Source organism: Sorex fumeus, unplaced genomic scaffold (assembly GCF_029834395.1).
Source record: "Sorex fumeus unplaced genomic scaffold, SorFum_2.1 ptg000063l, whole genome shotgun sequence".
Classification (NCBI taxonomy): Eukaryota; Metazoa; Chordata; class Mammalia; order Eulipotyphla; family Soricidae; genus Sorex; species Sorex fumeus.
In genome coordinates, this window is record NW_026606120.1 from 9,537,707 (window position 1) to 9,550,270 (window position 12,564).

Sequence of the window (12,564 nt, forward strand, 5' to 3'; positions counted from 1 at the left end):
ATTCTAAGTAATAAATATGATTCACAAAGAAGAGTCAAGGCTTAGTGGACAGGCTGTGAGTCTCTCACCGCATGCTTTTCGCTCCCATTTCTGTCTCTTTCTTAGTCCTCATAGTGTTCTTGGATCAGGCCTGCTCAGCTGGGGCTGGTCCCTGGCAAAAATCTAATACGGTTTTTCTTCAAAGGACTTTCTAGGGCTGGTGAGGTAGTATAACAGGCAAGGTGCTTGCCTTGCACCTTGCCAGAAGTAGGTTCTATTGCCTGCATCCCATATGTTCCCCTGAGTGCTGCTGGGAGTAATTCCTGAGTAAAGAGCCAGTGAGATTCACTGGGTGTGACCCCTGGGCCCCCAAAAGCTATCCTGTTCGCATTAATCTGTTGTTAATATTATTCCCGTTGAAGTCATTTTCAGGCTTGAACTCTGCAGGAGAGATATTACAGAAGGTAAGGCACTTTGCCTTGCATGTGGCCAACACGGGTTTGATCCCCGGCACCACATATGTATGGTCCCGTGAACCTGCCAAGAGTGATCCCTGAGCACAGAGCACAGAGTCAGGAGTTACAACTGAACACTGCCTGGTGTGGCCAAAAGCCAAAATAATAATAATAATTATAATAACAATTCATCACCACCAACAATAAAAGGCTTTAACTCAAATTCCTCCCACGGCAAACACTGATAGGCATAACCTGAACGCACAGAAGCATCTCTGGGCTCCTCAGGAACTTGTAAGATTTAGCGAGATCCTGAAATGAAAACCATGGAAAATCCTGAGTCAGTCTCAGCCCTGGACACGGGGAGACGGTGTGACAGAGATCAGGTGAGGGAGCAGGTGAGAGGGCGAAGTCCTAGGTCCCAGGTGTGGCTCCCAGTGTCCACAGGGTGGTGTTGGGGGCAGGAGATTAGTCCTGGGGATTCCTAGTCTCAAAGTTTCACTTCTCCCTCAGCAACCTGTGTCAGCGCCTTCTGCCCGGATACTCGTGACGCGTGCTCAGTCCTCAGTCCCATTGGGCTTCGCTGTCTAGATCAGCCAATCAGCGCCCGCGACGCTCCCGGCTATAAACTGCTGGCACTCGCGCGGAAGTCAGAATCCGCCTGATTCCTTCAGTATGTGGAAGCCGCGACTTCTCCTGCTGCTGCTCTCCGGGGCCCTGGCCCTGACCCAGACCTGGGCAGGTGAGTGCGGGGTCGGGAGTTCGTTGCGGGGGGAAGGGTGGGAACTTCCAGGCATTGCTGTGCAGGACCCCCGAGAAGGAGTTTCTCCGTTCTCTGCTAGGGATGTCCCCCCAAATGTTCCTCCTTGTCCCCCAACCTTCAACTCCTCCAGCTCCCCTAAATCTCGCCCTTCTCGGTCTGTCTCCACTTTCCTGACTCCCGAATTCCCTCCGTTTTCCTCACCGTGGGCTGGAGCGATAGCACAGCGGTAGGGCGTTTGCCTTGCACACAGCCAACATGGCCGATCCGAGTTCGATTCCTCCGCCCCTCTCGGAGAGCCCGGCAAGCTACCGAGAGTATTCGATATGCCAGACACAGTAACAACAAAGTCTCCAATGGAGACGTTACTGGGCCCGCTCGAGCAAATTGATGAACAACGGGAGGGCAGTGACAGTAATTTGTCCCTCACCCTGGACCCGGGCGCACGGGGCGGCTGGTCGGGCCGAATTGGGTCTCACCCCTTCCCCTCCCCCAGGCACCCACTCCATGAGGTATTTTGAATTCGGCGTGTCCCGGCCCGGCCGCGGGGAGCCCCGCTACATCGAAGTCGGCTACGTGGACGACACGCAGTTCGTGCGCTTCGACAGCGACTCGGCGAGTCCCAGGATGGAGCCGCGGGCGCCGTGGGTGGAGCAGGAGGGACCCGAGTACTGGGAGCGGAACACGCGGAACGCCAAGGGCCACGCACAGACTTACCGAGTGGACCTGAAAACCGTGCCTGGCTACTACAACCAGAGCGAGGCGGGTGAGCGCGGCCAGGCAAGGAGGAGCAACACAGGGACGGGCTGGATCTCCCGGAGGCGGGTCCGAGCGTCCCCAGGGTTGGGGGACCCGCCCCGGACCTTTACCGGGAGGCGCCGCGGGGACCGGGTCCCGGTTTCGTTTTCGGTTCGAGTCTAATCTGTGCTGGGCGGGTCAGACTCTCACACCCTCCAGAGCATGTACGGCTGCGACGTGGGGTCTGACGGGCGCCTCCTGCGCGGGTACAGTCAAGACGCCTACGACGGCGCCGACTACATCGCCCTGAACGAGGACCTGCGCTCCTGGACGGCGGCGGCGGGCACGCAGGCTTGGCGAACCCAGCAAAAGTGGGAGCAGGAGGGTGTGGCTGAGTACTTGAGGAAGTACCTGCAGAACATCTGCATAAAGGGGCTCCTCAGATACCTGGAGAATGGGAAGGACACGCTGCTGCGCGCAGGTACCGGGTCCCCGAGGGTGAGGTGAGTACTTGAGGAAGTACCTGCAGAACATCTGCATAAAGGGGCTCCTCAGATACCTGGAGAACGGGAAGGACACGCTGCTGCGCGCAGGTACCGGGTCCCCGAGGGTGAGGACCCCTGACCGCCCCTTGGGGGGGCGACTCCCCACAAGGAGGAAGATAGTGGGGTTCAGTGTCAGAATAGCGCCCCTTCCTCAGTCAGGAGAGGGACAGACCTGCCTGGTTTCTGTGTTCTGTACCACAGACACCCGCCCTCCCCTCAGGCCCACCCTATGTACACAGGATCCTGTAAGAACTCAGTGGGGGGTTGCGGGGGCGACCTCCTCTGAAATAAAGAATGTGGGTTCCCTGGACCCTGCAGCCATCTTTGAACTCCCTCGGGTCTTAGCTCTGACTCCTGCTTCTCTCAGTCTCTCACCCTCCTCCCAGGGCAGGACCAGAGTCAGTGTGTCCTGAGAGACCCTGACCTCCTTCCCAAACCCTGTTCTAGAACTTTACAAGGAATTAGGATTTTATCCAGTTTCTCCAGCCAAGTTTGTGCCTGGATTTTTACCTCCTATTCCAAACCATTTATCCTGTTCAACCTCATTGTGGAAGTGACCCAAAGTGTGAATTTTCTCATTTTCCCTCCTCAGAACCCCCCAGGAGACACATAACCCACCACCCCTTCTCTGACCGTGAGGTCACCCTGAGGTGCTGGGCCCTGGGCTTCTACCCTGCCGAGATCACCCTGACCTGGCAGCGTGATGGGGAGGACCTGACCCAGGACACAGAGCTGGTGGAGACCAGGCCCTCAGGGGATGGAACCTTCCAGAAGTGGGCGGCTGTTGTGGTGCCTTCTGGAGAGGAGCAGAGATACACGTGCCGTGTGCAGCACCAGGGGCTGCCGGAGCCTGTCACCCTGAGATGGGGTAAGGAGGGAACGGGGCACAGAGCCTGTTCTCAGGGGCATCAGGGTTGGTTGGGCCCTCTGGGGAACTGCTGAGGGTCAGGCTGAGGCTGGGGCTGACCTCTCCTTCCTTCCTTCCCAGAGCCCCCTTCTCAGTCCACCATCCTCACTGTGGGCATCATTGTTGGCCTGGCTCTACTCGGCACTGTGGTCACTGGAGCCGTGGTGGCAGCTGTGATCTACAGAAAGAAACGCTCAGGTAAGATGGGGGCGGTGTGGTGGGAATCTTTCCAGCCATGCAAGTGTTGAGTCTTGTCCCCCTTTAGGCTTCCCCCTATATTAGTTCTCCTGCCCATTAGCAGGAGCACCACCCGCCCCCGTGCAGTTGCTCACACTCCCCCTGTGTGTGCCGCTCTCAGGTTTGCTCATGAAAGACACTTTCACCTCCATAAGCGGGGGATGAACATGGGTCCCAGTGTCCCAGGTCATAGAAACAGTCCCTGCTGAGCACACACCGCCAGGAGAAGGCTCCTCAGTCGTGGAGCATTTCCTTCCTGTGTGTTTTCTGGTCCTGCCCTCAGTCCTCAGAGTTCTGACGCTTCCCTGGGGTCCGGTCCTAGAGAGCTGCTCTGTGGCCTCAGGACGCAGTGCTCTTCCTGACCTTCCCTGGGATGTTTCCTTCCCCCAGGTGAGAAAGGAGGACAGTACACTCAGGCTGCAAGTAAGTGTGGGTAGGCCTGGGGCCCTGGAATCCTGGGGATAGGGATTGGGAGCTCCTGCACCCCTAGTTCCTCCTCTAGTCCCAACCCCTGTGGCTCTGACCTTGCCCTGTTTGTTCCTCCCCAGACAGCGACAGTTCCCAAGGCTCTGATGAGCCTCTCTCGAATCCTAGAGGTGAGACTCTGGAGGCTGGAATGGGTGGGATTGGGCAGAAGGGACAGGACTGGGCTTGGCGGTTCTTTGAGAGGGATGCTGGGAGCTTGCTCAGGATGTCACCACTTCTGTCACTCACCTGAGTCTCTTCATTCTTTTCTCTTACAGTGTGAGACAGCTGCCCTGTTGGGTTTCCTCACATCCCAATATTGTGATTCAAGAACTGCTGATTCTCTTTCTGCCCTGGGACCTGAGTGTGTGTCCTGCCACTTAGGGTGATGGGAGAGACTGGCCCACCCCTGCCCACTGGGCCCTCCTCACACTGACCTGCGTTCTCTTGCTGATGCTCTGGGCTGTGCCAGCAGAGACAGGAGTCACCCGTCTCCATCTGTGTTAGCTTCTTGTTTTTCTGAATAATGTTTCTCCCTTACTGAAATAAGCATCTGATTTGCATTTTTCTAATTCCTGTTTTGTGGGATTGAGGGTTAATAAAGGAAATCCCTGAAATTTGAGAAGGAATAAATGGAAATCCTGAGACTTCCATGTGTTTTCTGTTTTGATTTGAATCTGTCCCAGATGTGACAGGAAAGGATTGAGGGCGGGGCGGGGGGGTGGGGTAGACCTGGGCCCAGTCTGTCTCTGTCTCAGCCACTGTGGGTTCTGATGTGGTCACTCATCTGTCTGGGTCATCTCTCCTACTCCTTGTCCTGGTCCCTCAGTAGTACCACGTCCCACAGGCCCTTGCTCACAGGGACTCAGGTCACACTTGGCCTCATCCTGTCCCAGGACCGTGGGCAGTGAGGGCTTCTGTGCTGGTCAGTCTAGGTTCAGTCCTGAGCCTGCTCCTCAGCCCCATCTGGGTGTTTCTATGTTGCTTCCATGCAGGAGGCTGCCTGTTCTCTTGTACACACATTCATAGCTCATTCTCTCAGTTTCTGTCCCCATCTCTGAGCCTCAGGAGGCATTTGCCTCTTACTGTCTCCTTCAAGGCCAGCCTGAACCCTGCACACAGTAGCCTCTGTGGTATCAAGAGATGAGTTTTCAGAGCTGCCATGCTGGAATTTAGCCATCCCATCTACTTTCAAACTTAGGAGTTAGAAAATGGGATCTTGAACCCAAGATCCTCATCTAAGAGAGAAAGTGCTGTGTGCTGTGGGGTGCCAGTGTGGGAGGAGGTGAAGTGAGGGTGAGAAGCACTTGTGAGAAAAGTGGAGGTGACATCGATGTCACTTGGAGTAGACATTGTAACTGCTACAGCACAGCATGTCGGTTGATGTTGCATGAACAGGACAGTGTCTCTACTATACTCTACACTGATCATCTATCTACCCACTGTGCAGATATGGCGATGATATTTTGGGGTCTATCAAACAGCGACTATTTATTTAATAATTTTCAGGATACCTTAAATATCCTTAAATATCCAACCCACACGGCAGAGCCTGGCAAGCTATCCGTGATCTATGCCAAATAGACCAAATTGATATGCCAAATCCAGTAATAAATGGATCTCATTCCCCTAGCCCTGATTATGCAGAGTCGAGAAGGAAATGGAAGGAGAAGCTGATAAAACACCAAGGCAGACATGGGCTGCCAAAACACAGAAAAACAAAAATGATTGTCTGTACTTTTAATGCTCGTACGCTGGCATCTGCTGCATCCATTGAAGACCTTATGGTACAAGCACGAAAGATCAAGTACGACATCATTGGTCTGACCGAAACGAGAAGACATCAATCCCATCATGCTGTTTTCGACACTGGAGAAGAACTGTTCCTTGGAACATGTGATAAAAGAGGCGTCGGTGGTGTCGGTATCCTTGTCAACACAAACTTAGTCACAAGCATTGATTCATTTGAATGCCTAACAACCCGAATCGGACGATTACACTTGAATAAATGTGGCTCACTACCGGCAGTTTCTATCTTTGTTGTCTACGCACCAACATCCAGTTATGGTGAAAAAGAAACTGAGAAATTCTACATGGAGCTGGAGAAATTCTATAAAGAAGATCACACCTTCTACAAGATCATTGTCGGTGATTTTAATGCCAAGATAGGACCAAGAAGATCAGTCGATGAACTCCACATCGGAACCCATGGCCTGGAATGGAACGAACAAGGTGACAGACTGTCTGAGTTCATCATGTCAACCAAAACCTTCCATGGTAACTCACAATTCCAAAAGGCTGAATCTAAACGTTGGACATGGGAGTCTCCCGATGGACAGTTCCACAATGAAATAGACCACATCATATTCAATCGGCGGTTTTGCCTAACCGATGTTGCTGTTGTCCCAAAATTCCAAACGGGAACAGACCACCGTCTTCTTCGTGCAAAATTCTACCTCACAGAACGAGGAGAAAAGAATGCAAGGTTTAAGAAGAAGACTCCCAGAACAACCACCAACTGGGAACTCTTTGGCTCTGTTGCAGCAACATGGGAAGATGCCGTCATTGACAACATTGATGAGGAATACGATCGAATGATTCAGCACCTCCATGATTGTGCAAGGAATGCCAAGAGAGAGATAACCACAAAAAACCGTCTTTCTTCGAACACTCTTGAACTTATTCGCCAACGTGGCGTGGCACGTGCCTCAGGCAACCACAAGCAAACGTCCGAACTGGCAAAACAGTGCAGAAAAGCCATCAAGGATGACCTCAAAAACAGGAGAGCAGCAGTACTGGTAGATGCAGCAGAAGCTGGGAAAAACATTCGTAATGCCCGCCTGTCCTTCACCAACTACAAAACCAAGATGACTGCCCTCCGACATCATGATGGATCTATCACATCTTCCAGAAGGGCAATGGAGAAGATTATTCATGACTTCTACTCAGATCTCTTTAATAGCCACATCCACTTGCCCACATACCACATACCACATGATGGATATGTCGTTCCCAATGTTCTCCCTTCCGAAATCCAACATGCCATCTCGTCGGTAAAGAAACAAAAAGCACCTGGCCCAGACAAGATCAGACCTGAACACCTGAAGAACTTACCATCAGTACTCATCAATACATTAGCTCGACTCTTCACACGCTACCTGTCTGAATGCAAGGTTCCATCCCAATGGAAAACCAGCAAGACTGTACTACTATACAAGAAAGGAGACATCCACGACATTGGCAACTATCGCCCAATCTGCCTATTGTCTGTCATCTACAAACTATTCACTCGAGTCATCCTGAATAGGATTAGCAGAACACTAGATGAAGGACAACCATGTGAACAAGCTGGATTCTGAAAAGGATTCAGTACCATCGACCATATCCACACAATAACCAAGCTCATTGAGGTATCTCGGGAGTTCAAGATGCCGCTCTGTCTAACGTTCATTGATTTAAAGAAGGCCTTTGATTCTGTTGAGATGGAAGCGGTCATGGAAGCCCTAGTCAATCAGGGCGTACAAACTCAATACATCAGGATCCTTCGTGAGCTCTATTGCGGATTCACTACCAAGATCTCACCATTCTACAAAGAAGTAATCATCCATATCAAGAGAGGGGTTCGGCAGGGTGATACCATTTCACCAAAACTCTTCAGTGCCACCCTCGAGAACATCATGCGACGACTAGAATGGGAAAACATGGGAGTGAAGATAGATGGTCGGCAACTACACCACCTCCGCTTTGCTGATGACATCGTTCTAATAACACCAAACATCAGCCAAGCGGCACAAATGCTTGCGGACTTTGACCATGAGTGTGGAAAGGTTGGACTACAGCTGAATCTTACGAAGACAATGTTTATGAGAAACAGCCTTGTTCCTGACGCTCCATTCGCTCTCAACGGAACCACCATCTCCGAATGCAACAGTTATATATACTTAGGTCGAGAAATCAACATGATGAATGACCTGGCACCTGAGTTACGCAGGAGGAAGAGAGCGGCTTGGAATGCCTTCAAGAGCATTGAAGAAATAACTAAAAGGACAAAGAACCTCCAACTACGAGCACATCTCTTTGATTCCACTATTCTTCCTGCATTAACATATGCCTCAGAGACCTGGACCCTACGAAAACAGGATGAGAACACTATTCGGGTCTCTCAAAGAGGAATCGAAAGAACTATGCTTGGAATATCACGATTCACTCAAATGAGAGATAGAATCCGGAGTTCTGATCTTCGTCAACGCTCAAGAATCAGAGACGCTGTCTCATTTGCCAAGACATCAAAAATCAGATGGGCTGGACATGTAATGAGGTTTACAGACAACCGCTGGACTAGAGCCATTACTGATTGGATTCCACGAGACATCAAAAGATCACGTGGACGCCCACCTATAAGATGGTCAGACTTCTTCGTCAAGACCCTAAATGATCGGTTTGAGGCTCTACATGTTCCTAAAACGAACAAATACCATTGGGCTACGCTAGCACGCAACCGGGATGAATGGAGATGTTACTGGCACCCGCTCGAATAAATCGATGAATAACGGGGATTAAGTGATTAAGTGATTAAGTGATCAAACAACAGAGAATTAAAATCAGGCAAAACTAAACCACGATGCCCAATAGTAGAGAGAGAGTATGGGGAAAATTATCTGCCATGGAAGCAGGTGGAGGGTTGGAAAGGGGAGACATTGGTGGTAAGAATGTTTGCTGGTGGAGGGATGGGTATCTGATCATTTTATGACTGAAATTGAAATATGAAAGTGTGGTTTGTTTGTTTTGTTTTTATAAAGTAGTTCACAATATTTCATTACTTTAATATTCAAACACCAATCCCACCACCATTACACCTTTTCACTATCATATTATGGGTGTTTCTATCCCGAATTTCAATCCCTGCCCCAAAGCAAAACCAAAATAATATATTTTGTATTGTTTGTTACAAAAAAAGGATGAAAATGCTACAAAAATAATATCCTTAAAGGAAAGAGTGTGGAGATTGAAACATGAAAGCTTTGTAACTGTATCTCATGATAATTCAATAAAAAAGAAAAAAATAAGAAAATCAGGCAAAATTTACCAGCCTTTGAGATTTAATATGAAGGGACAGACTTACGGCTGAAAATATAATAACCAAGGCAAATGTCCTGGTTTAAAATTGGTAATCTGCGGGTAACGGGACCAATTTATAAGAGTGTGGGGACTGGGACAGTGACTGTTTTCCTTGCCCTGTCAGTGTGGCTCCACGAAAGGTGACCTTTGAGGAAATATGGAAGGATGTGAGGGACTGTCTGTGTGGGTATCTGGGACCATGCAGGAAATGTCAGTGAAAATGCACCAGGGCAGGCGCGAGTCTGTGTCAGGGAAGAGTAGACAGCAATGTGGCTGGAGCAGTCACTGAGATGAGGTCCTGGTGCCCTCAGGTCACGAGGCTGCTATGACTCTGGAAGATTTGTCTTTTATCTAAGAGGGGCAGCTACAGGCAGGTTTGGATGAAAGTTCAGGCTGGTGCGATTGTCTCTGGGTCATCAGTCTGGCTGCTGTGCAGATGGACAGGTGAGGGGACAGTGAGCTGCAGGAACTGGGAAACTGGTGCAGATTCCAGGGAAGAGATGTTGGGGGCTTTGGGGTGTGAACTGGCGAAACAATGGAACTGACTGAATTCTGCAGGCATTTGAAGCTGGACTTTACAGCATTTCCCAATATATGGAATCTGGGTTTGATCCTGGCACCCTGTATGGTCCCTCGAGCAATGCCAGGACTGATTCCTGAGTGCAGAACCAGGAGTAAATTCTAAGCACTGCCCCAAAACAGAGATATAGTAAGGGAATAATAACTGTCAAAACAGAACTGAAGATTTTGTCTATAGAACAGAACTTACTTGGAGGGGGAGAGGTCTTTGGGACATGGCAGAGGGAAGTGGGGTCTCTGGTGGTGGGTGTGGGGTGGGAGTGATATTATACATGAAAAGTATGAATAACAATATTGTAAACCCATGTGCCTAAATTAAAATGCCAAAAAAGGGGGTAGGCTAAAAATGTTTAAAATATTCTTCAAAAACCTAAGGGGGTATGGTGCCGCCAGCAGGTCAATCTGTACCTGTGCGGCGAGTGCATCAGCAGCCTGATGGCACCATCAGACTTTCAGATACCCCAAAATTGTTGCTGTGCCTTTGGCCAGACCCCAAAAACTTGGGGCAAAGTTTACTAAGAAAGTAAATGGCCAAAAGTTAGGTATGTGGGAGAAACGCCCTCAAACCACCTCTGGCTCAGCTATATAACTGGAGGCATGGCCTCTCTGGTTCCTGAGCGAACTGCTTAACGGCCATAATCCCAGACACTCAGAAATGAATCTCGGAACCCAAAAGTTTTTGGCAGAAATGCATCCTGTTCCTGGAGTAGGTTACTGGCGCTGGGCCACTCCAAGTGGAAATAGGTTTCGTGCCTTGGCCTGTTCCCTTTGGTGTCCCGGTGACCACCGTCTTCCAGAGTCCACTGGACAGTCAGGTTTGGGCCTGCAGTGACAAGACATGCGGGGCCTCACCAGATGGGGGTGGAGTCAGCCCTTTCCTCCCCATCCCAGCGAGACCCCGAATCACCGCCTACAAACAGTCTCTCTGGCTGCTGATCAAGCTAATTAATGGCCATCATCCCAGAGACTCAGAAACAAATCTCAAAACCCAGCAGCTTTTGGCAGAAATGCATCTGGACCACATACAAGGTGGCCGCCCCCTCAGAGCTTCTTAGAAAGCCAGGTGTGAGCTAGTGGTGACAGGGCAACTGCAGTCTCATGGGAAGGGGGGTGGTACCGGCTTGTCCTTCACACCCTACCGAGATCACGAGTTGCCCCCCCCACAAGTGGCTCTCCGGTACAGACATGGCTCCAGAGGCAAAAGGACTTAATCCAGAGCCCGGCATCTTGCAGCAGAAAAGTGAATGCACCATGGGTTAAACTACAGTGCCATGCCTCCTCCGGAGGGAAAGGGTGTTGCTTCCTTCCACCTTCCCCCACCCCCCCTCCCCGGCAGCAAGGTGGCCGCCACCTCAGAGTTTATAGGAAAGCCAGGTATGAGCCGGTGGTGATGGGGCAACTGCAGTCTCGTGGGAAGGGGGACAGTACCGACTCATCCTTCACTCCTTACCGAGGTCACAAGTTGTCCCCCACGAGCGGCTCTCTGGCACAGCCATAACACCAGACGCACAGAAACCAATGTCGTAATTATCTGATTCTTTGCAGAAATCCAAAATCACAAGGCCGCTATTCTGCAATTCTGACCATAGTTGGATCAGCAATTCTAATTGTTGGGGGAAAAATTCTAAACAATAATGGTGCATCTTTTGTCGAAACAATGAATGTAATCAAAGTAGAGAAGACTTAAGTGGAAATCATCTGCCTTACAGGCATTGGGAGGGGTGGAAGGGGGGTATATTGAGTTTCTTGGTGGTGAAAAATGAGTACTGGTGAAGGGAGAGGTGTTTGATCAATGTATGACCGAGACTTAAACCTGAAAGCTTAGTCACTTTTCCCACAGTGATTCAATAAATAAATGGAAGAAGAAAAAAGTAAAATTATGAAAAAAACCCATAATGTAAGGCCTTCTCCCCCACTCCAACGAGACCCTGAGTTGCTGCCCACTAATGGCTCCTCTGGCTACTTACTGAGCTCCTTAACGGCCATGATTCCAGAGGCACACAAAGCAATCTCAAAACCCAGTGACTTTTGGAAGAAATCCCTCCAGACTTAATAGTTGAAATAGCTGTCCTCCCATTGTTCATCGATTTGCTCAAGCGGGCCCAGTAACGTCTCCATTTTGAGACTTGTTCTTACTGTGTTTGGCATATTGAATATGTCACGGGTAGCTTGCCGGGCTTTCCAAGAGGGGCGGAGGAATCAAACCCGGCTCAGCCAGGCTGGCTGCGTGCAAGGCAAACACCCTACCATTGTGCTATCACACAGCAGTGATAGCAGTCATGCGACATTATTCACTCTTCATAATCAGCAATCAAAAACAAATTATTTAATGATGCCTTTTCGGCAGGTCTTGATTGTTGGGGAAAATTCCAAATAATAATGGTGGGTCTCTTGTCGTAATATTGAATGTGATCAAAGTGGAGAGAGAGTAACTTGGTGGTCATCTGCCACACAGGCAGGGGGAAGGGTCGGATGGGGGCATACTGGGGTTCTTGGTGGTGGAAAATGTGCACTGGAGAAGGGATGGATGTTTGATCATTGTATGACCGAGACTTAAACCCAAAAGCTTTGTAACTGTTCACACAGTGATTCAATAAAAATAAAAAAATGAAAGAATCTGAGATTAATTCTAATCTACTTTAAAAACAAATTTTAAATTTGTCTTCAAGTACAAGTATTTATATGCACTAGTTTTGGTTAAATTTGCATATATTTATCCGATCCCTGAAATGTATATCTAAATATTATTTTATGGAACTTATTGCAGACTAATAAAAAATA

The 12,564-nt window shown here is 49.7% G+C and overlaps 1 protein-coding gene across 1 annotated transcript; it reads left to right on the forward strand.

Annotated features, from left to right (window-relative positions):
- The first annotated feature begins 1,092 nt into the window (after window positions 1-1,092).
- On the forward strand, window positions 1,093-4,476 carry LOC130035220 (patr class I histocompatibility antigen, A-126 alpha chain-like). Its single transcript, XM_056126786.1, has 8 exons — window positions 1,093-1,176; window positions 1,691-1,960; window positions 2,135-2,413; window positions 3,070-3,345; window positions 3,466-3,582; window positions 4,012-4,044; window positions 4,170-4,217; window positions 4,365-4,476. The coding sequence occupies exons 1-8, from the start codon at window positions 1,110-1,112 to the stop codon at window positions 4,367-4,369; spliced, it is 1,095 nt and encodes a 364-aa protein (XP_055982761.1). The 5' UTR covers window positions 1,093-1,109; the 3' UTR covers window positions 4,370-4,476.
- Window positions 4,477-12,564: the final 8,088 nt, after the last annotated feature.

Excerpts from the sequence above, each read along its gene's own strand:
- LOC130035220 (XM_056126786.1), top strand. The coding sequence starts at position 1,110 with ATGTGGAAGCCGCGACTTCTCCTGCTGCTGCTCTCCGGGGCCCTGGCC. Across the intron at positions 1,961-2,134 it reads CTACAACCAGAGCGAGGCGG|ACTCTCACACCCTCCAGAGC; the intron begins GTGAGCGCGGCC and ends TGGGCGGGTCAG. Across the intron at positions 2,414-3,069 it reads GGACACGCTGCTGCGCGCAG|AACCCCCCAGGAGACACATA; the intron begins GTACCGGGTCCC and ends TTCCCTCCTCAG.